General features: G+C 38.2%; 1 protein-coding gene across 16 annotated transcripts in view; it reads left to right on the forward strand.

Annotated features, from left to right (window-relative positions):
• The window catches only part of LOC111857826 (nebulin-like), a 70,773-nt gene that overhangs the window by 20,573 nt on the left and 27,184 nt on the right, over positions 1–23,016 (forward strand). For 15 of the 16 annotated variants that reach the window (XM_072697517.1, XM_072697531.1, XM_072697528.1 and 12 more), the window contains 48 exons: positions 32–343; positions 769–975; positions 1,882–1,986; positions 2,223–2,330; positions 2,432–2,743; positions 2,988–3,191; positions 3,339–3,443; positions 3,632–3,739; positions 3,868–4,179; positions 4,403–4,606; positions 4,940–5,044; positions 5,771–5,878; positions 5,999–6,310; positions 6,624–6,827; positions 6,975–7,079; positions 7,269–7,376; positions 7,524–7,835; positions 8,367–8,570; positions 9,282–9,386; positions 9,630–9,737; positions 9,885–10,196; positions 11,132–11,335; positions 11,666–11,770; positions 12,111–12,218; positions 12,367–12,678; positions 12,774–12,977; positions 13,419–13,523; positions 13,846–13,953; positions 14,139–14,450; positions 15,223–15,426; positions 16,521–16,625; positions 16,964–17,071; positions 17,155–17,466; positions 17,580–17,783; positions 17,902–18,006; positions 18,101–18,208; positions 18,424–18,735; positions 18,914–19,018; positions 19,193–19,291; positions 19,539–19,640; positions 19,757–19,864; positions 20,002–20,313; positions 20,595–20,699; positions 20,791–20,895; positions 21,103–21,207; positions 21,291–21,398; positions 22,341–22,451; positions 22,771–22,968. In XM_072697517.1, the coding sequence (XP_072553618.1) occupies positions 32–343; positions 769–975; positions 1,882–1,986; positions 2,223–2,330; positions 2,432–2,743; positions 2,988–3,191; positions 3,339–3,443; positions 3,632–3,739; positions 3,868–4,179; positions 4,403–4,606; positions 4,940–5,044; positions 5,771–5,878; positions 5,999–6,310; positions 6,624–6,827; positions 6,975–7,079; positions 7,269–7,376; positions 7,524–7,835; positions 8,367–8,570; positions 9,282–9,386; positions 9,630–9,737; positions 9,885–10,196; positions 11,132–11,335; positions 11,666–11,770; positions 12,111–12,218; positions 12,367–12,678; positions 12,774–12,977; positions 13,419–13,523; positions 13,846–13,953; positions 14,139–14,450; positions 15,223–15,426; positions 16,521–16,625; positions 16,964–17,071; positions 17,155–17,466; positions 17,580–17,783; positions 17,902–18,006; positions 18,101–18,208; positions 18,424–18,735; positions 18,914–19,018; positions 19,193–19,291; positions 19,539–19,640; positions 19,757–19,864; positions 20,002–20,313; positions 20,595–20,699; positions 20,791–20,895; positions 21,103–21,207; positions 21,291–21,398; positions 22,341–22,451; positions 22,771–22,968 (8,334 nt within the window). The remainder of the gene's footprint in view (positions 1–31; positions 344–768; positions 976–1,881; positions 1,987–2,222; positions 2,331–2,431; positions 2,744–2,987; positions 3,192–3,338; positions 3,444–3,631; positions 3,740–3,867; positions 4,180–4,402; positions 4,607–4,939; positions 5,045–5,770; positions 5,879–5,998; positions 6,311–6,623; positions 6,828–6,974; positions 7,080–7,268; positions 7,377–7,523; positions 7,836–8,366; positions 8,571–9,281; positions 9,387–9,629; positions 9,738–9,884; positions 10,197–11,131; positions 11,336–11,665; positions 11,771–12,110; positions 12,219–12,366; positions 12,679–12,773; positions 12,978–13,418; positions 13,524–13,845; positions 13,954–14,138; positions 14,451–15,222; positions 15,427–16,520; positions 16,626–16,963; positions 17,072–17,154; positions 17,467–17,579; positions 17,784–17,901; positions 18,007–18,100; positions 18,209–18,423; positions 18,736–18,913; positions 19,019–19,192; positions 19,292–19,538; positions 19,641–19,756; positions 19,865–20,001; positions 20,314–20,594; positions 20,700–20,790; positions 20,896–21,102; positions 21,208–21,290; positions 21,399–22,340; positions 22,452–22,770; positions 22,969–23,016) is intronic. The other variant, XM_072697550.1, reaches the window with a different exon arrangement.

Raw genomic sequence — 23,016 nt, forward strand, 5'->3', positions numbered from 1 at the left:
TTTTAAAATTGAATATTCAACATTCCCACAGTACAAGTATAAACTGGCCTATGAGAAAGCAAGAGGACATCACGTGGGCTTCCGCAGCATCAAGGATGACCCCTTGCTAGTGCACTACATGGGGGTGGCCAAAATGCAGAGCGACAGAAACTACAAGAAGGAGTACCACAAGGCCAAGCTGAAGTATCACGCGCCTGTGGACATGATAAGCGTCGTGCAGGCTAAACTGGCCTCAAAAATAGTCACCAATGCCGGCTATAAGCAGCCTCATCACCGCTACATCCTTCTGCCTGATGCAATGAACATGCAGCTAACCCGGAACATGCAAATGATTTCCAGCGATGTGAGTAAACGGAAGGCATTTGCTCTGCCAGGGGGGAAAACGATGCTTATATGTATGAACCATCTTGTTACCCAGGAAGTCTATGAAAAACAAAATGTTGTGGCCCTCGTGAAAATACTTTTGTTTAAGAAAATAAAATTGAATAAATCTAGTAAGATATGTGTTTTAAGTGTATTATTAAGTCAAAGATAGAGATTCTAGGTGGTGTCCTGGACATTTTGTGAACTACTAAAAAAAAAAAATAAAATATTTTATTTTATATAAAACATCAAAAAATATCTGCAGATCTCAGTTTTTTTGTTTTATAATTGTTTTTTTTTTAATGATTATTTGCTTGCTTGCTAAACCACTGAGTTTACTGAATGGTACCATTTTTTAATTGAGCGTGCTAACCTTAGTATGCACTTTGTTTTCTTCTTTCACAGAATGTCTACAAGAGTGACTATAATAGTTATATGAAAGGCATAGGATGGATACCTATTGGCTCTTTAGATGTACAGAAAGCCAAGACAGCAGGCCAGATTCAAAGTGAGAAACTGTACCGTCAACATCCCAGCATCTTTAAATTTTCCAGAGACACCCAAGCCATGGACATAGCGCTGGCGAAATCAAACGCTCAGATCATGAACAAGGTAAGAGATTAACAGGTTCGCGTCTCTGTACAAACCGTTCGGAATGGCGGTGGCGTATATAACCACAATATAAGCACAATATAACCACAATAGCAAAGGAAGTGACGGGGGCCAGAGGGGTATCTGCTCCCAGGCCCATCATGGTAGGGGGTCCACAGAAAAGATTAGCCAAGGGACCTCTGGTCGGCAAATTTTACTGAGTCGCCCTTTTGATAATATGATGAGATGATTATGCAAAACTTGCAACATTTTACAGAGAATCCACCCCCAACCCCCAGTTTGACAAATTTTACCAAGGGGGGCCACCCCCTTGCTATGAGACACCTCCGTCACCTCTGACCACAACAGAGTTGCCAACTCACACGCATATGGTGTGACACTCACGTTTTCTGAGTTGCACGCTCACGCAAGAAATCTTACCACAAATCTATATTATTCTGTTATAAACCTAAAATTAGCTACACCAAAAGCGTTGGGGTCGTATGCAAACCCTACAGACTATTCGCAAAGTAATACAACTGTTATGTACATGTAAATGACTGTACAGACTTGCCTTGAATTGAAAATCTCATGCCTGCTAGCTGACCAAAGTTGGCGATACTTCCAGAAGTTAGCCCACTCCTTGATTTATACATTTACAGTTAGATGTACTGATTTGACTGACACTTGTATCATGATTTAAAGGCATGTGAGATATTCAGTTTTATAAAATCATATAAATTATACGACCATGAAAAATAAAAACACAGCATTACTGCTGGTAAATCAGCAAAGACAAAAATATATACTCAGTATGAAAATTTACTGTTACATGGGTACTAACAGCATGTTTTTCTGATTGAAGCTTGTTTGCAGTTTCCATGATTAACTATCTGAATACCGAATAATGTTTTTTTTTTTTTACAGAAAGCATACATTGATGCTTGGGAAAAAGAGAAAACTAAGATCCACATGATGCCAGATACCATGGAGATAACGCTGGCACGACAGAATAAAGTGACTTACAGCAAGGTAGGCATCATTCTCTAACAAGCGCCATTGGATCTTTAAGCATCCATTGTTAAGAAAACAGATGTAAAATCACTGCATATTGATCATATGCAGTGATGAATATCTTGTGGTGTTTAGTTATTACTGAAACTAATCCAGTTAGTTACTAATTCTAGACTATCCTGATTATGGTATAAAAGACGTAGCACATAACTTACTGCAATAATTTGGCAATTTGATACTACTTTCATTTATAGAAACAGTATTCACTTGCCAATGAAGAGGCCAAGAAGAAGGGTTATGATATGCGACAGGATGCCATTCCTATCAAAGCAGCTAAGGCCTCCAGGGACATTGCAAGCGATGTGAGTTTTGGTTTATTTTTTTTTTTGGTCTTGACTATTCACTGCAAAAACAGTTTCAGATACAAGGACATATTCAACATTTTATCTTGATGTCCTTTCAGTATAAGTATAAGGCTGGATACCGGAAGCAAGTTGGTCACCACATCGGAGCCCGCAGCGTTCAGGACGACCCCTTGCTCATGCTGGCTCTGAATTCAGCCAAGATCGCCAGCGATGCGCTGTACAAGAAAGACTTCAATGAGTCCAAGACCAAATTCCACCTTCCAGCGGATATGCTGATCATTGAGTTGGCAAAGAAGAACCAGATTCAAGTCAATGATGCCAATTACAGGACATACCTTCACAACTGGACCTGTTTACCTGACCAGAGTGATGTTGTACATGCAAGGCACGTCTATGACATACAGAGTGATGTAAGTTTGATTAATACTAAAATACTAGTCCACTTTTAGTAGATGACCAGTACTGGCTAATTGACAATTAATGCAAAAAATGTTGCATAACTTTTTTTAGAATCAGCTGACAAGTTATGTGTCTTTTTTAAGTTAAATATTATGGTGGTCATATGAATTATCCAGTACTGTAACTGTTAACATTTGGAATTGTTTAACGTTATAGCAATATCTGACTAATTTCGCCAAATTGTTTTCATCTCAGGCTGTGTACAAGTCTGACCTGGGATGGCTTAAGGGTATGGGATGGGTTCCCATTGGTTCACTTGACGTTCTGAAGGCAAAGAATGCTGCTGCAATCCTGAGCGAACAATCGTATCGCCAACACCCAAGCAAATTCAAATTCACAAGCACAACCAAGGATATGGGAATGGTTCTGGCTAAAGCCAATGCAGACATTGGAAACCAGGTATTTTACGTCTTATGTTGTGCACTCATGTAATAAGGAAAGAAATACATCAGTAATTGCAGTGTGATTTTGTATTTTTTTGCTGTGAAATTAATTGGCTTTGATTTAGCCCTCATTAAGGTCTATAAATATCTGCTGTTTTCTCAGAAAAAGTACACTGAAGTCTGGGATAAAGACAAGACCAAAGTTCACATGATGCCAGACACCTTGGAGGTGACTCTGGGACGACAGAACAAAGTGAACTATAGCGTGGTACGTACAGAATTCATACAGCGATATTGTAGCATTTTGTGGCATTGAGTTTTTTCTTTCAGTGCTCGATACAATAACTGTGGATTTAGATGCCTGACATTGGAACTACTATCAGGATATTTTTTCTCAGAACAAATTCTGTTTGTTGATGTACATAATGATTATTATTGCTTTGCTAATATTTACAGAAACAATACAAACTGGCCAATGAAGAGGCCAAGAAGAAGGGTTATGATATGCGACATGACGCCATTCCTATCAAAGCAGCTAAGGCCTCCAGGGACATTGCAAGCGATGTGAGTTTCTGTTTTTTTCTACTATAACAATTTCATTTACTATTGATATTACTAAAGTAATCAAGGTGAAAAGCATGAGCTTATCATAAGTGTTTATAATTGTCTTATTATTCTCTTATCTCTTTCAGTATAAGTATAAGGCTGGATACCGGAAGCAAGTTGGTCACCATATCGGAGCCCGCAGCATTCAGGACGACCCCTTGCTCATGCTGGCTCTGAATTCAGCCAAGATCGCCAGCGATGCGCTGTACAAGAAAGACTTCAATGAGTCCAAGACCAAATTCCACCTTCCAGCGGATATGCTGATCATTGAGTTGGCAAAGAAGAACCAGATTCAAGTCAATGATGCCAATTACAGGACATACCTTCACAACTGGACCTGTTTACCCGACCAGAGTGATGTTGTACATGCAAGGCACGTCTATGACCTACGGAGCGATGTAAGATTTAATAAGTATTTTAATAAAATACTTAAGGATTTTATTTTGAATAAAAGTGTAGAGGAAAACAACATTAAATTATTTTGGAATACATCAAATGCTAATTTTGCTGTCCATCTTTTTTGTTAATTTCTGTATTTCATATTACCTGAACTATTTTAATATAAATTATTTAACGTTATAGCAATATCTGACTAATTTTGCCAAATTGTTTTCATCCCAGGCTGTGTACAAGTCTGACCTGGGATGGCTTAAGGGTCTGGGATGGGTTCCCATTGGTTCACTTGACGTTCTGAAGGCAAAGAATGCTGCTGCAATCCTGAGCGAACATTCGTATCGCCAACACCCAAGCAAATTCAAATTCACAAGCACAACCCAGGATATGGGAATGGTTCTGGCTAAAGCCAATGCAGACATTGGGAACAAGGTATTACATGTCTTACCATGCTTCATTATGTTTTTCCTGTCATGTATACAAAAAGAAATTTAGTTGGTGCATTGTAAATCCATACATTTGATGTTTAGTCATGTCTTTGAAACATTTCAGTTTATTAACGATATATTGTGTTATGTAACTATCTTCAGTTCCAAAAGATGTACACTAAAGCATGAGAAAATCCTATTATGTTGTGCACTCATGTAATATGGGAAGTAAAAATTTCAGCAATTGCAGTGTAATAATGTTCTTTTTTTTGCTGTGAAATGAGTTGACTTTGATTTAGCCCTCATCAAGGTCTGTAAATATCTGCTGTTTTCTCAGAAAAAGTACACTGAAGTCTGGGATAAAGACAAGACCAAAGTTCACATAATGCCAGACACCTTGGAGGTGACTCTGGGACGACAGAACAAAGTGAACTACAGTGTGGTAAGTCATGCATGTAATGAAGCTGATGGGGTCTGTATTTAATATGTCTTGTTCTTTTATTAATTAATATAATATTTGTAAAATTATTCATTCAAATTGTCTTATATTTAGAAATAGAGGCAGCACAGGGGCTAGGTAGCTAGCATTGTGATTTCATACCTCTGTGTTGGGTCTGATTCCGGATTGAGCTCTATGTCTATGACGTTTGAATGTTCTCGCTGCATTTCTCTGCCTTTCCTTTGGGTGCTCAGGTTTTCTCACACAGTCCCAAGACATGATTTAGGTGAATTGGTGTCTCATAACTATAGTCTTTCCTTCTGTATGCCAGGATGCACCCTGCGATGGCCTGATATCACATTCAGATTGTGCACGACTTTCTGCCCTTTCCTGGTGCATCCTGGCATAGGCAAAAGGCTATTGTGACCATTTAATGCAGTGTTTCTCATCGCAGACCTCGGGGACCCACAGACAGACCCGTTTTTGGCTCTCTCCCGGCTCCCGGAGGGAGCAAAAATGTTGACTGACTGGCAGGGAGCCGGGAGAGAGCAAAAATGTGGACTGTTTGGGGGTCGACGAGGACAGAGTTGAGAAACGCTGCTCTAGTGAGTAGATGGTTGCAAGATCAATGGATGGATGTTCAAAAAAATTAAGAATCATTTGTTATATTATTCTTCGTCTTAAAGGATTCTAATCTTTGGATTTTATGTTTGTTTTTAATTCACACAGAAACAATACAAACTGGCCAATGAAGAGGCCAAGAAGAAGGGTTATGATATGCGACATGATGCCATTCCTATCAAAGCAGCCAAGGCCTCCAGGGACATTGCCAGCGATGTAAGCTTGACAGTTTTTCTACTATCACAGTTTTGTTTGCTATTAATATTGTGACTAAGGTAATTCTGCATGAATGATTAGCAAGGATTCATCTCAATGCTTTGAACTGTTCCCTTACAGTATAAGTATAAGGCTGGCTACCGGAAGCAAGTTGGTCACCACATCGGAGCCCGCAGCATTCAGGACGACCCCTTGCTCATGCTGGCTCTGAATTCAGCCAAGATCGCCAGTGATGCGCTGTACAAGAAAGACTTCAATGAGTCCAAAACCAAATTCCACCTTCCAGCGGATATGCTGATCATTGAGTTGGCAAAGAAGAACCAGATTCAAGTCAATGATGCCAATTACAGGACATACCTTCACAACTGGACCTGTTTACCCGACCAGAGTGATGTTGTACATGCAAGGCACGTCTATGATCTACGGAGCGATGTAAGTAATAATCTGCTTTTAGTAAAAATCATTCCAGTATTGGTCATGAACTGGTTCATGTTGAATATGTAAGTATTGACGATTTTTAGATTGAAAATATATAACACCTAATGTTTCAACAATTAGCCAACTAGCTTTTAAGGTAAAGAATGCTACCTAAATTCAGAATTAATTGATGTGCTATTTGTCATTTATGAACATAACTATAATATTTACCAAAATGTTATTGTTGTCCTAGAAATTATCCAATAATGTAATAAATCCCATTTGTAAGTTTTGTTGTAATATTTTTCTGCTATTTTATTTTGCTCAGGCTGTGTACAAGTCTGACCTGGGATGGCTTAAGGGTATGGGATGGGTTCCCATTGGTTCACTTGACGTTCTGAAGGCAAAGAATGCTGCTGCAATCCTGAGCGAACAATCGTATCGCCAACATCCAAGCAAATTCAAATTCACAAGCACAACCAAGGATATGGGAATGGTTTTGGCTAAAGCCAATGCAGACATTGGGAACCAGGTATTTTATGTCTTATGTTGTGCACTCATGTAATATGGGAAGAAATACATCAGTAATTGCAGTGTGATTTTGTATTTTTTTGCTGTGAAATTAATTGGCTTTGATTTAGCCCTCATTAAGGTCTGTAAATATCTGCTGTTTTCTCAGAAAAAGTACACTGAAGCCTGGGATAAAGACAAGACCAAAGTTCACATGATGCCAGACACCTTGGAGGTGACTCTGGGACGACAGAACAAAGTAAACTACAGTGTGGTAAGTACAGAATTCACACAGCGACATTGCAATATTTTGTGGCATTGAGTTTTTTCATTAAGTGCTTGATACAATAACTGTAAATTTGGTGTCCGACATTGGAGTTAATATCAGGATAATTTGTCTCAGAACAAATTCTGAGTTTGTTGATGTACATAATGATTATTATTGCTTTGCTAATATTTACAGAAACAATACAAACTGGCCAATGAAGAGGCCAAGAAGAAGGGTTATGATATGCGACATGACGCCATTCCTATCAAAGCAGCTAAGGCCTCCAGGGACATTGCAAGCGATGTGAGTTTCTGTTTTTTTCTACTATAACAATTTCATCTACTATTGATATTACTAAAGTAATCAAGTTGAATATCAAGGGCTTACCTTAAATGTCTATAATTGTCTTATTGTCTTATTATTGATTTATTATCGTTTTATCTCTTTCAGTATAAGTATAAGGCTGGATACCGGAAGCAAGTTGGTCACCACATCGGAGCCCGCAGCGTTCAGGACGACCCCTTGCTCATGCTGGCTCTGAATTCAGCCAAGATTGCCAGCGATGCGCTGTACAAGAAAGACTTCAATGAGTCCAAGACCAAATTCCACCTTCCGGCGGATATGCTGGTCATTGAGTTGGCAAAGAAATGCCAGATTCAAGTCAATGATGCAAACTATAGAACTTACCTTCACAACTGGACCTGCTTGCCAGATTCAAATGATGTTGTCCAAGCTCGCAAAATCTACGATCTTCAAAGTGATGTAAGCCAAATAGAACGTTTTCATTGTGACCAGTCCAAAGTTTTACTCACTTATATTAAAACATGGACAAGCTTGCCCTGTAATCTCCGACATGCATTTTTTTTGAGTCTATTGATGTTGTTGATGCGAAACATGTCTTTCAGCCACATTGGTCATAAACAGGTTGATGTTTTAATGTACAAGGATTGATGGTTTTTAAATTGTAAATATATACTACAATATTTAGTAATTATAATTTCATTTTGTTTAGAAATAATCTATGTTAAATTAGCTGATTTTAGAAAATATATGTAAATTTTGCTTCATATAGTGATGTAAGATTTAATAAGTACTTTTTGGAATATGCACATATTAAAATTTTGCATACATATGTTTCAATTAATCATTGTTTCATAAAATGATTGCAAGATTTTGTAATGCAATTTAAATATATTAATTTGTATTTATTTTGATAACCATTTCACTTTGATATATTGCTTTTCTTACTGTGATTTGATTGAGTACATTTCAGTTCTTTTGTTTTTTTGACAGGCTGTGTACAAGTCTGACCTGGGATGGCTTAAGGGTCTGGGATGGGTTCCCATTGGTTCAGTCGATGTTCTGAAGGCAAAGAATGCTGCTGCAATCCTGAGCGAACAATCGTATCGCCAACATCCAAGCAAATTCAAATTCACAAGCACAACCAAGGATATGGGAATGGTTCTGGCTAAAGCCAATGCAGACATTGGAAACCAGGTATTAAGAACATAAGAAATTTACAAACGAGAGGAGGCCATTCGGCCCATCAAGCTCATTTGGGGAGAACTTAACTAATAGCTCAGAGTTGTTAAAATCTTATCTAGCTCTGATTTAAAGGAACCCAGGGTTTTAGCTTCCACTACACTAGCAGGAAGACTATTCCATACTCTAACTCCTCGCTGTGTAAAGAAGTGCTTCCTCAAATTTGTTTTAAAATGTTCTCCCGCTAATTTCCACTTATGGCCACGAGTTCTAGTATTTAGACTAATATTGAAATAGTCATTTGGCTGAACAGCATCCAGACCCGTTAGAATCTTATAGACCTGGATCATGTCCCCCCTTAGTCTCCTTTGCTCAAGGCTAAACAGATTCAGTTCCGCTAACCTCTCCTCATAAGACATTCCTCTAAGACCAAGAATCATTCTCGTAGCTCTTTGTTGCACCTTTTCTAAGGCAGCAATGTCCTTCTTGAGGTATGGTGACCAAACCTGCACACGGTATTCTAGGTGGGGTCTTACCAAGGAATTATATAAGTGTAACATCACCTCCCTTGACTTAAACTCCACACACCTCTTATGTTGTGCACTCATGTAATAAGGAAAGAAATACATCAGTAATTGCAGTGTGATTTTGTATTTTTTTGCTGTGAAATTAATTGGCTTTGATTTAGCCCTCATGAATGTCTGTAAATATCTGCTGTTTTCTCAGAAAAAGTACACTGAAGCCTGGGATAAAGACAAGACCAAAGTTCACATGATGCCAGACACCTTGGAGGTGACTCTGGGACGACAGAACAAAGTGAACTACAGTGTGGTACGTACAGAATTCATGCAGCGATATTGTAGCATTTTGTGGCATTGAGTTTTTTCATTAAGTGCTTGATACAAAAACTGTAAATTTGGTGTCCGACATAAGTGGTAGGAAGATGGATGGATGAATGGATGGATGGATGGATGGATCGATCACTGAGGTTAATTTTATGTTTTTTTTTCGCAGAACAAATTCTGAATTTGATGATATACGTAATGATTATTATTGCTTTGCTGATATTTACAGAAACAATACAAACTGGCGAATGAAGAGGCCAAGAAGAAGGGTTATGATATGCGACATGACGCCATTCCTATCAAAGCAGCTAAGGCCTCCAGGGACATTGCAAGCGATGTGAGTTTCTGTTTTTTTCTACTATAACAATTTCATTTAATATTTATATTACTAAAGTAACCAAGGTGAATAGCATGGGCTTATCTTAAATGTCTATAATTGTCTTATTGTCTTATTATTGATTTATTATCGTTTTATCTCTTTCAGTATAAGTATAAGGCTGGATACCGGAAGCAAGTTGGTCACCATATCGGAGCCCGCAGCGTTCAGGACGACCCCTTGCTCATGCTGGCTCTGAATTCAGCCAAGATCGCCAGCGATGCGCTGTACAAGAAAGACTTCAATGAGTCCAAGACCAAATTCCACCTTCCAGCGGATATGCTGGTCATTGAGTTGGCAAAGAAATGCCAGATTCAAGTCAATGATGCAAACTATAGAACATACCTTCACAACTGGACCTGCTTGCCAGATTCAAATGATGTTGTCCAAGCTCGCAAAATCTACGATCTTCAAAGTGATGTAAGCCAAATAGAACGTTTTCATTGTGACCAGTCCAAAGTTTTACTCACTTATATTAAAACATGGACAAGCTTGCCCTGTAATCTCCGACATGCATTTTTTTTTAGTTCATTGATGTTGTTGATGCGAAACATGTCTTTCAGCCACATTGGTCATAAACAGGTTGATGTTTTAATGTACAAGGATTGATGGTTTTTAAATTGTAAATATATCCTACAATATATTTACCACATAGTGATGTATATTTAAATAAGTGGCACCTGAAGTGAATCAGCCGTTTCACGATTGATGGATGCTATAGTGTCATGAGTTCTTTTGTTGTGAAAAGCAATGCCCTGTATTTTAGTCTTTACTCGTTTGTGGGATGGCTGAGAGCAGTCCTGAACAAAAGCTGCACTATTTTTACTGGCCTGCATGATCCTTAATAGAAAAAGTAAAGTTTTTTGTTCATATCTATGAAGAAGAACTGATTACTGCCTGCAAATATTCCTTTCAATTAATAATATCAGTTGAAAAATGCATTAGTTCTATTGAAACATGAAAGAGTAGAATCCAACAACTGTAGCTTTCATGGGACATGAAAATAGTCATTAAAAATGGCCCCTGCTGACTTGGAGAATCTCGGATTTGGCCCTCAGCAAATAATGATTGCTCAGGCCTGGCTTGGCTTTGCCCTGCGGCTTCACCATTCCAGGGTTGGGAAATCGAATTTTGCCGCTGACTCTGTGTCTGATCCCCCAGTTTTGGTCAGGTGTTCTCTGGAGCTTTTCTGGATTGGCACCTGTAACGTAGCCTGTAGCTTTTCATAGTGCGCGTGCCCTGTTACCCCATTATGAATCAGCAGTATGCATATAAGATGAATAAGTGGATGGTTTATGACTCTCTGACATGTGCCGAACAATCAAACAATGCTCTCCTGGGTGTGTTTTACCTAGGCTGTGTACAAGGCTGACTTAAAATGGCTTCAGGGTACGGGATGGATTCCTATTGGCTCTCTTGATGTGGAAAAAGCTAAGAAAGCAGCTGCAGCCCTAAGTGAGCGGACGTACCGTCAGCATCCCAGTACTGTACCGTTCAAAATCCCTACTGATTCCATGGAAATAGTTCTGGCAAAGAACAATGCAGCGACCATGAACCAGGTATCAGCCTTTTTGTTTTGTGCCCCCCCCCCCACCCCCCATGTGATCATTTACAATTATATATGTTGTAGTTTTACATTTCCTAAGAATGTGATGTTTTTGCATTATTCTGAAGTATCATTTTTCATGGTTTGTGTTATTAGCACATTTGAACGTTTTTTTCTGTTATTTTGTTTTTAAATACATGCATGTACGAAATATCTATAAAACATTCAAGGGGAAAATCTGTTTTGTTTTTGTGAATGACATTTATCATGCTTGTTACATTCTTGTGGTTTATAAATGAACATTTCTTTATTGAAAAATATTATTTTTTCTTTTAAATTTCAGCGCCTGTACACCCAAGCCTGGGACAAGGACAAGACCAACATTCACATTATGCCTGATACACCTGAGATTGTGCTGGCTAAACAGAACAAACTCAACAACAGCTATGTAAGACTAACTGCGTGAAATAAATTCTAACAAAATAGTGAAAAATTTGGACCTAAAATGTGTTTCCTGTGTTTTGATTAAAGATTTTGGGATTAAGAATTGGATTTGATTTATTTGCGCTGCACTTATGTGCTTTACGGCTTATTGCCTGTGTTTTTGGTGTTTTTTGTATCCGCAACTGGATTCTTTCTTGTTATCATACAGTTTCTGTATGATAGAGTATCTCTAACAGGCAATGTGCCCTTATAGTGTGTCAAAGTTTTGTTTTTATATACTTATCTGAAGTAGCAACCTTTTAACAGTTGCTACAGTGTCTTGATTTTTTTCCCCCACATTACAGAAATACTATAAGCAAGACTATGAGGAGAGTATCAGGAAAGGCTATTATCTACCCAAGGATGCTGTTTCGGTTAAGGCAGCCAGAACGTCCAGGGACATCGCCAGTGATGTGAGTATGCTGAGAGAGCTATTGTCATTACCTTTGTCAGTGTGTTTTGGGTGTATTTTCTTTGCTACATGCATGTATACATACACTTAAATTTTTTTTGCTCTTTATGATGTTGTCACCTAGACATTTTATTTTGCTTCGCCTGCAGTACAAGTACCATGAAGGCTACCGCAAGCAAGTTGGCCACCATATTGGAGCCCGCAGTGTTCAGGACGACCCCTTGCTCATGCTGGCTTTAAATTCAGCCAAGATCGCCAGCGATGCGCTGTACAAGAAATACTTCAATGAGTCCAAGACCAAATTCCACCTTCCAGCGGATATGCTGGTCATTGAGATGGCCAAGAAATGCCAGATGCAAGTCAATGATGCAAACTATAGAACTTACCTTCACAACTGGACCTGCTTACCAGATTCCAATGATGTTGTCCAAGCTCGCAAAACCTATGACCTACAGAGTGACGTAAGTAAATTTGTCATCAGATGGCCTCTAAAAAAGTCAAGGATCTAGCTGTCTGATGATTGTGTTTTCTCATTAACACTAGCATTTTTTCCTAGGCTGTGTATAAAGCTGACATGGAGTTTATGAAAGGCGTGGGGTGGGTCCCCATCGGCTCTCTGGATGTGCTAAAGGCCAAAAAGGCTGCAGAAATTCTGAGTGACCATAACTACCGGCAAAAACCAGCACAGTTTAAATTCACTCAGGATATGCAGTCCATGCCTCTGGTTCTGGCCAAGACAAATGCTCAGACAATTAACAAGGTCAGTGTGCAATATATCTAAATCAGTGTTTCTCAAACCGGTCCTCGGGGACCCGCAAACAGTCCACATTTTTGCTCCCCCCTGGGAGCTGGGAGGGAGCAAAAATGTGAACCTTCTGGCAGGGAACTGGGGTGCAGTGAAAATGTGCGGGGGTCCCCAAGGACTGGGTTGAGAAATACTTACATAAAAGCACTAACGGTGAATGCATGAACATGCTGATTTGTTTCAGTCTTTCACGTTTTATCTTTGAATGCTTTGTTGGCATGTATTGTATATATCATTTGTTTGAATAATGTTTTTTTAATGACTCAATTTAAGTTCATTTTATGAAAGTGATTAGTGATCTTTAATGTATGTTTGCTGGAATAATGAGAATTACAGTCAATGCATTTGGAATATATCTAAGATATTAATGAACATGTTTACTCTTAATTGGGACAGCGCCTGTACAATGACGCCTGGGAGAAAGACAAGTTGAAAGTTCACGTGCCGCCTGATACACCTGAGATTCTCCTCTCAAGGGCCAATGCAGCAAACATTAGCAAGGTAGCTCTTTGTGTTCATTTTTCAATGCCCAGCTCAATATTGTTTTGCGATTACACTCTAATGACAGTCTTGCTTCAGATGTACTTGCTAATCACTGATAATCGTCCTGGAACTGTATTTCATTTACATAAATTTACACTATCAATCATTACATTAGACATACATGGTTTTTGTGCATGTCTTTCATGCACACTTTTTAAGTAAACAATTTATTTAAAAACTACCAAACTGCTATTTTTAGTCATTTAAATTTAATGTGTCAACTTAAAGGTCCAGGCTAAAATCGTACTGAAAAGGTTAAAATAGTATTTCCGCTTTCCAGAAACTCTACAAACAAGGGTTTGAAGCAGCTATCAGAAAGGGTCATGATATTAAACCAGATGCTGTATTCATCAGAGCTGCCAAAGCTTCAAGAGACATTGCTAGTGATGTGAGTATAGCTTTTCTTTTTCAACAGTGTATAAAGTAGACATGATAGAAGTTGTTGTGAAGGTTGCTGAAATGTAACTGATATACTCATTTCAAAAAGGCAAGTGGTCCTGTATGGAATGAAGAATGTTAATGAGCAGTACAAATGTTTCGCAACTTACTAACAATTAAATGCATATGTTACAGTATAAATACAAAAGTGGCTATCGCAACCAAGTTGGTCACCATATCGGAGCCCGCAGCATTCAGGACGACCCCTTGATCATGCTGGCTCTGAATTCAGCCAAGATCGCCAGCGATGCGCTGTACAAGAAAAACTTCAATGAGTCCAAGACCAAATTCCACCTTCCGGCGGATATGTTGGCCATTGAGTTGGCAAAGAAATGCCAGATTCAAGTCAATGATGCAAACTATAGAACTTACCTTCACAACTGGACCTGCTTGCCAGATTCCAATGATGTTGTTCAAGCCAAGAAAGTGTATGACCTACGAAGTGACGTAAGTTTGGATGTGCAACATTTTATGGTTATGGGGAATTCAGATGTACGTTCATGTGTGAATAAGAACATTTATTTATTTATTTAGTTTTGACTTCATGGTTGGATACATACATTACCAGTCAAAGGTTTTTGCACAACACAGGTTTTTACCACTTATCCATTTATTTAATAAACTGCTTGTGGTTTTTTTTCTTGATAAGCACTGCAAAGTAGAGTGAACAACTACAAATTAAAATGTAAGTTAAATAAACAAGTTTCCTTTATAACATGGAAAGATTATGTAACAGTGCATGTCTGACATCCAATTAACTGGTTTTGTGGTGATGACGGAGTCAAATTCTAGGTTGTCCTTTAACTTTAAATGCACTAGTTAACTGTTCCATCCCATGAAACAGAGCAGTAATTAATGTCCCTAGTAGAAATAATGCCTCAAATTTTCTCTGCTGTTATAACTGCTATAGGAGGTTACTTTGATGAGTCAAAGATATGACGTTTTCTTGCTAATAAAGGTACTGAAACGGTGAACATACTGTAAATTAATTTGGTAGCAAAGAATATTGAGTGTATTTGTAGTAAATATTAAGCGAGTAACATGCAAATGTAGAAAATCTCAGTGTATGCAAAAACTTTTGATTGGTAGTGGACCTGGGTGGAACTCTCAGTCAACCATGATCATTTTTAAGAAAAAAACAAACTGAGAAAACCTTGAAAACTTACATATGTTCTTATTATGAATTGCCTAACAAATATTTTCATGACTATGGAAACAGGCTGTATACAAGGCTGATATGGAATGGATCCGTGGCATGGGATGGGTTCCCATTGGCTCACTGGATGTGGTGGAGGCCAAAAAGGCTGCTGAGATCCTGAGTGACCGGAATTATCGCCAGCATCCAAGCAAATTCAAGTTCACAAGCAAAACGGACTCCATGTCTATAGCACTGGCTCAGGCTAATGCAAAGATAATGGACCAGGTGAACATTCTAGATCAATGAAAAGCATAGAGGATGTGACATAAATGTCAGCCTGATGGATGTTTTACTGTACATACTTCAGATTCAAATCTTAAATAATCACATTCATGACTGAAGCCAATGAACATCATTAAACTTAGCCAATCAAGTCTATAAACTGTCCATGTAATACTGTGATAAAATAAACAGACCAGAATCTATGATTCTATGATTAGTTTTTTTTCTGCTACCTTCAAAAATATTTCGTTGTATCTGTTTTAATTGCTGCCATTCTTAGATTAACTAATTTCACATAAGTGCTCTTTATGTGGGCTTATTTGATCCAGTAAAGAGTTACTGGTTAGAAAAAGCACATGACATTAGGGCTACAGCAGTCTCCCCATATCAGTGGTTTCAGTATCTGCAGTTTCAGCTATCTGGAAAAAAAATTGTAAAATGTGTAACAATGTGGTTTTGTTTTACATGGTTTGTTTGTTTATTTATTTATTTATTTATTTTTATTTCAAGAAAATCAAAGGAGACAACCAAAAAGAAAAGAAAAAAATACCCTAACATTCAAATATACAAATATAAGGCAGGGCAATGTAGAGGGATTATGGATATTGAGTATGCTGAAGAGGGCATAGCATTGATTAATATGTTTTTTCATTGTTTCCTCGTCCTTTGAGGGGTATAAATAGCATGATTTTCATTCCTCCCTTGATACATGATATTTTTTTCATTGTTCTTCTTTTGAGAATTAGGCTAAAACGTCAAAATCCCTTTCATTCAAGAGAGAAAACACAGTACTGTATAATAATGTACTTTATTATTACTGCATTTAATGTTGGTAATGTTTTACTGTGCATAATATATCAATTACCACAGGTGAATACATAAAAGTCACGTTATATATGGGGTCGGTTGGATGGTTCGCGATTATGTGCGTTTTCGGCTATCCGTGGTAGACATTAATGTATCATCCACAGATATGGGGGAACTGCTGTATATCCTAAAAATGTGCTATTGTAATATACTGTAAGCTTTTTAACTGGTTTTCAATTTATGTCATATGAAATCCTGTTCCTCAATCTATTATTTATTTCCTGTTGCAGAGAGCATACACCGAGGCATGGAACAAGGATAAGGTCAAAATTCACATAATGCCTGACACACCAGAAATCATTCTTGCTCAGCAAAATAAACTGAACACCAGCCCGGTAAGGTGACTGCTTCAGTGACACACACAACAATTTTCCTTTAAAATTGCTGTTGTTCTATTACACAGTACACAGGTACCATTGTAATTTGTTGCCCCCCCCATAACTTTTACTGTTTCCTAAGACTGAAAAGCAATAATAAGCAAAAACAGAAACATGGTGAAAAATGGGTTTTTGGTAATTGTACTACTCTGGCAAGAAAAGTTTTCCATAATAATTTACATATGCATTTTAACAGTCTCGTAATTATTTGAAAACCATGTTCATTAGATCTGACATATGTTTAGTTTGTATTATTATTTTGATCTTTTACGCATATATTTTAATCACCTTTTCAGAAACATTACAAACAAGGATTTCAAGATGATATTTTGAAAGGGTATTATCTGCCCAAGGATGCAGTTTCTGTGCTCGCAGCCAAAACTTCCAGGGACATCGTCAGTGATGTAAGTACCTCAATTCCGAAGTTAGAGAATATGTTCTTCATTAAGAAGATCACGGCTGAAAACTGTCCATTCTCTTTTTCCAGTATAAATACAAGACTAGCTACCGAAAGCAAGTCGGTCACCACATTGGAGCTCTCAGTATCCATGATGACCCACTGATCATGTTAGCCCTGAATGCAGCTAAGATCTCTAGTGATCTTGTGTATAAAAAGGACTTTGAAAAAACAAAGACCAAATTCAATCTCCCTGCGGATATGTTAGCCATTGAACTGGCAAAGAAGTGCCAGATCCAAGTCAATGATGCCAACTATAGAACATATCTTCACAACTGGACCTGCTTACCAGACTCCAATGATGTTGTCCAAGCCAAGAAAGTGTATGACCTACGAAGTGACGTAAGTAAGCCAGGAAAGTCTATGAACTCTGCAGTGATGTAAGTGCCTTCTAAGGTCACACGCTTTAGCCATAAGAGATTGAAGCAAGACTTAGCTGTATTAATGTCTTTCAGGCGGTGTACAAATCAGACTTGGAGTGGCTTCGAGGATGTGGGTGGATCCCTCAAGGTTCCGTGGAAGTCAACAAAGTCAAGAATGCACAGACAATTCTTAATGATCGACTGTACCGTCAACACCCCAGCACCGTGAAGTTCACCAGTGCCGTCGACCTGCCTGCCATCGTCCTGGCTAAACAGAATGCTGACATACTTAGCGAGGTGAGAACTTCAACTCTTCTCTCATCCTCATTCCCATGATTAGTAGATGAAGTAGCCATTAGTCTCCTTTGTTCTTGTGTTTTTGGTTACTGAATGTGCGGTTTTCTTTTTCCCCCAGATGAAATACAAAGCAGCATGGGAAAAAGATAAAACTACTATACATATGATGCCGGACACACCTGCAGTTGAACTATCCAAAGCTAATGCCATTAATACCAGCAGCGTATGTATTTCCTGCAGTTGTTGCTCTGCATTTGTAAATCACAATGATAATCATTCCAGAGACCTGTGTTGTGATCTAATCCATATTTTAACAGAAATTATACACAAAGGCTTGGGATGATGCAAAGGCCAAGGGCTATCTCATTAAAGAAGATGCTGTCTCTGTTTTGAAAGCCAAAGCTTCAAGAGATATCGCAAGTGATGTAAGTGACCCTCTCCCCATAATGACACTAAGTAAAATCCATAATGAACTAGCTAAAATGACCATTCACACTTCCTGTCTTGTTCATTTCTAGAACATATTAACCACATTCAAGTACATGCTTACAGTTCCTATATCCAGTGATCAGTACAAGAACATCAGAACGACTGGATGCTTAGAATATTTGACTCAATACTTTTGACTGATATTTTTCAGTACAAGTACCATGAAGGGTACCGCAAGCAAGTTGGTCACCATATCGGAGCCCGCAGCATTCATGAAGACCCCTTGATCATGCTGGCTCTGAATTCAGCCAAGATCGCCAGCGATGTGCTGTATAAGAAAAACTTCAATGAGTCCAAGACCAAATATAACCTTCCAGTGGATATGCTGGCCATTGAGTTGGCAAAGAAATGCCAGATTCAAGTCAATGATGCAAACTATAGAACTTATCTTCACAACTGGACCTGCTTGCCAGATTCCAATGATGTTGCCCAAGCTCGCAAAGTCTACGATCTTCAAAGTGATGTAAGCCAAATAGAACGTTTTCATTGTGACCAGTCCAAAGTTTTACTCACTTATATTAAAACATGCACAGAAAATCATGCCCTGCAATCTTCTTTCTGGCTTCAGAAAGACAATGAATTACTGCCCACTGCAGTTTTTTAATTTGAGTAATAAAAATAGTATTTTTTTATATCTGTAGGCTATTTATAAATCTGACTTGACATGGCTAAAAGGCACTGGTTGGATTCCACACGAATCTGTTGAGGTCATTAAAGTAAGGAATGCCCAGAAGATCCTGGCTGATGTGAGTATTTTTTTCTTTCATTTTTGCAATGCAATTATTTTATTCACTTTTTAACGGGTCGTTCTGGTTTCCAAAAATTTGTGTAATTATAATATTGTTGTTATGCTGGTTAACAGTTGGATTTGAATGGGATTTTCTGCAAGTAATGTCCGTATGTCTGCCACTATTATGCAGAAAGGCTATCGTGTCAAACTGGATGAACAGAAGTACACAATTCCTATTGAGAGAGTGGACTTTGTTCGTGCTAAAAATGCAGCTGATATTATGAACGAAGTAAGTCATGTTTGTCAGAAAATGATGCCTTTTTTGTTTAGTAATATTTTGCAAATTCAAAGTTACCTAACCATTTATCACTCTTAAAAGGTGCCATTCTTTAAATAGCAGTTAAATTAAGTTTGCTTGTTTTGTTGTAAAAATTACCTTGGTGAGAATTTGATGAGTATCTAGTTTGTTATATTGTGTGTAATGTATTGAATAAAAGTTTGTCCTTATTAAAAACAAAGGCATTTTTTTTTTCAAGGCAAAATATCACGAAGCTTGGAACCGTGATAAAATCAAGTACACCATGTTGGACACCCCAGTGCTAGCGACGGCTAGAGAAGCAGCCAAAAACATCAATTCGGTACGTGGAGGTTTTTCCAAGGCGAAATAAGAAAATAAACTGTTTAGCTGGAGAGCACATTTATCATACCTGAAGGTACTGTGGTGCAAATATCTGTTTTCCTCCCAACCTAACAGAAACTGTACTCCCAAAACTGGGATAAGATAAAAGCCACAAGTTACTTCATGCCACCAGATGCTGTGTCCATCAAGCAATGCATTCAGACTTCACATATGAAGAGTGATGTAAGTGATCAGTACAATGTCTTAAACTGCTGTCTTGAACTAACTTATATGGTCTGAAGAAAAAACTAAGAGCAATTTACCTTAACAAAAAATAATTCATGTAATAGAAATAAGTTGTTCTCTCGTGATCTCTGCAGTACAAGTACCACGAAGGTTACCGCAAGCAAGTTGGCCACCACATCGGAGCCCGCAGCGTTCAGGACGACCCCTTGATCTTGCTGGCCATGAATTCAGCCAAGATCGCCAGCGATGCGCTGTACAAGAAAGACTTCAATGAGTCCAAGACCAAATTCCACCTTCCAGCGGATATGCTGGTCATTGAGATGGCCAAGAAATGCCAGATGCAAGTCAATGATGATAATTATAGAACACGTCTACATAAATGGACTTGCATGCCAGACCAGAATGATGTCATCCAGGCCAGGAAAGCTTATGATCTTCGCAGTGATGTAAGTAATCATTGAAGGTCTGAGCTACTTTGCCCATAATATATTATATTTATTTAGTAGATGTTTTTGTCCAAAGAAACATGCATATTAAGATCAAAGACCACAGTCAGATATCATTCTTTGAATGCTGCTGAGGCCTGATGTAAGGGCCTAACAGAGATACAGCCACTGGATTTGGATTCACAGCCTGCTGCTCCGCACATCACACCCATATTTATTTTCAGTTGTTAGTGGAAACTGTTAATTGTCAGTTACATGAAATGTATGTATTGTTCTGACAGATTGTTTACAAGGCAGACATGGAATGGATTCGCGGATGTGGCTGGGTGGCAATGGACTCGGTGGATCATGTTAAAGTCAGGAAAGCTCAAGAGATTCTAAACGAAGTATGTTGACAAATATAACATGATATACTATGATTTGCCATGATTGGTTTACATTGTAATTCATTATATGATCCCTCCTGTCACTTTTCAGAGGCATTACAAAAAGAGCGCAAAAGAAAACTTTGCAAAGTTCTCACATATATTCGATCGTCCTGAGATCCTCTTAGCCAGAGTCAATGCTGCTAACCTCAGTGATGTAAGTGTGACTCTTGTATTTTGTCTCTAATGATTCAGGGCAATCAGCCCTTTCATGAAATTGCTGTTGTGTACTACTTCGAAATTATTTAAAATGGGCTTAGTGTATACGGAAAGAAATTGTGTATATGAAAAGAAATTATATCGTTATATCATTGAATAGTTCTCCAGTTTGAAAAACACTTGTCACTTGTTTCTGATTGACTAGTTGAAATACAAGGAGTCTTTTAACCTGGAGAAAGGCAAATATATCGGAGCGCCTGACACTCTCCAGCTAGCTCAAAGCCGAGAAGTCGCCAAGAACACCAGCGAGGTACTGTAAGAGAACTACCATTTTTCCGTTCTATTCACGTTTTCTTGCGTCGACTTTTTACCCTAATAATTTTTCATTCACAGAAACTGTATAAATCGACCTGGGATGCCACCAAAGCCACAAGCTACCATTTGGATGACAAGTACTACCCACTATTAGGAGCAAGACATAGTAGTGTAATTGCAAGTGCGGTGAGTTTTTCAACAGTTTGATCCTCTGGACATTGTTCTTATCATTTTAATGTCATCGATTAGCTTGCCTGAATAAATAATCTGATTGTTTTGTATAGATGTAATACCATGAATCACTGTGATTGCAATTTCTGAGCCCATGCAATTATTATTGAGTTCTTTTTTTTTTTGCATCATGTAGTCCTTATTTAAGTGACCTGAAAGGAAATTCCACGTGTAGATGAACAACAAAAAAAACAATTATTGTAAAAAAAAATGACCACGTTAAAATTTTTGAAGTGAGGAGGGAGATGCCAGTTGAATGAAAAATACTGCTAAAAACATGGTCATTTTGGTCGTTTTCATAGAGGTTTAATGTGTAACACACTAACACACTGTGCTGAGATTGAAGAAGCACTCAGAGGTCCTCAGATAAACATAGAGTATGGGAAAAAAAAAAACGCTATTAGTGCACCATGAGTGAAATTATATAGAATTTTTTTTTTTACTTGAGTTTTATTATGTGAACAATGGAAAATATATCATCTTTCTTTGTGCATATTCCTGACTCACCCACCTTAACAAATATTTTATATGGCGAAATAATGATGACTGAGGTGCGAAGCTTTCAAGTGTCACTATGACATATATTTTTAGATACACAATGTTATAGGTATATTAAAGGAGACGTTTAATTAGTTATAGGTATGTCTATAACTTTTAAAGGAATTGTAAAATAATTTAATAGTTAATAATTATTCCAGGCATTCTGGTGTCACTGTCCCAAGAAATGCAGTTAGATGAATGGGAATTTCTCAGATGTTTAAAGTGCTTGATTACGTGTTTCGTCTGCCCTTGTGCTCTATGCCGTCAGAAGAAGCTCCCCACCACAGTGCACCACCTGTACTGGTTAAGATGACAGATGGGCGGATGTAATGGTCTTGTCTGTTTAAAAAACCACAGGTTAAATACAAGGATGCTCATGAGAAGGCCAAGGGCCACTACATGGCCTCACACCTCGTGGATTTCCCAGAGGTCGTCCGCACCGCCGCGGTGGAGAAGATGAAGGGATTGGTGAGACACTGCTTGCTGTGTTCTACCTTTTACTCACGTGATGCATCTTTGGCATTATTAGGTTGCTTCTCTGTCTTTGATTCTATTTTATCTCATATATGAAACACTTTAAGTTGCATTCCATGTATTAAAAGAAATAAAGATCATTATTATTATTATTATTATTATGACACTTGCATGCTTGTTCTCTCCATAAAAATCTTTGCATTACTTTTTGATGTAGAAATAGTTAGATCCTTAAAATTCCAATTAAAACCCATTTCAGCTATATGTTAAGTGTTGACGTAAAAAAACCAAAAAGCATTTCATACGATTGCAGAGAGAGTATCAAAAGGCATACCAAACTACCAAGACCAAGATCCACATCCCTTTCGACATGATCAGCCATGTTGTGGCCAAGAAGTGTCAGGAGATCCTGAGCAATGTGCAGTATCGTACGCATCTGCACCAGTGGACCTGCCACCCAGAGCAGAACGACGCCATCCAGGCTCGCAAAGCCAATGAAATCTTGAGCGATGTATGTTTATTTATGCTTATTTTGTCTTTAATATCTCCTGCTGATTAA

This window comes from Paramormyrops kingsleyae, chromosome 1 (genome assembly GCF_048594095.1).
Source record: "Paramormyrops kingsleyae isolate MSU_618 chromosome 1, PKINGS_0.4, whole genome shotgun sequence".
Classification (NCBI taxonomy): Eukaryota; Metazoa; Chordata; class Actinopteri; order Osteoglossiformes; family Mormyridae; genus Paramormyrops; species Paramormyrops kingsleyae.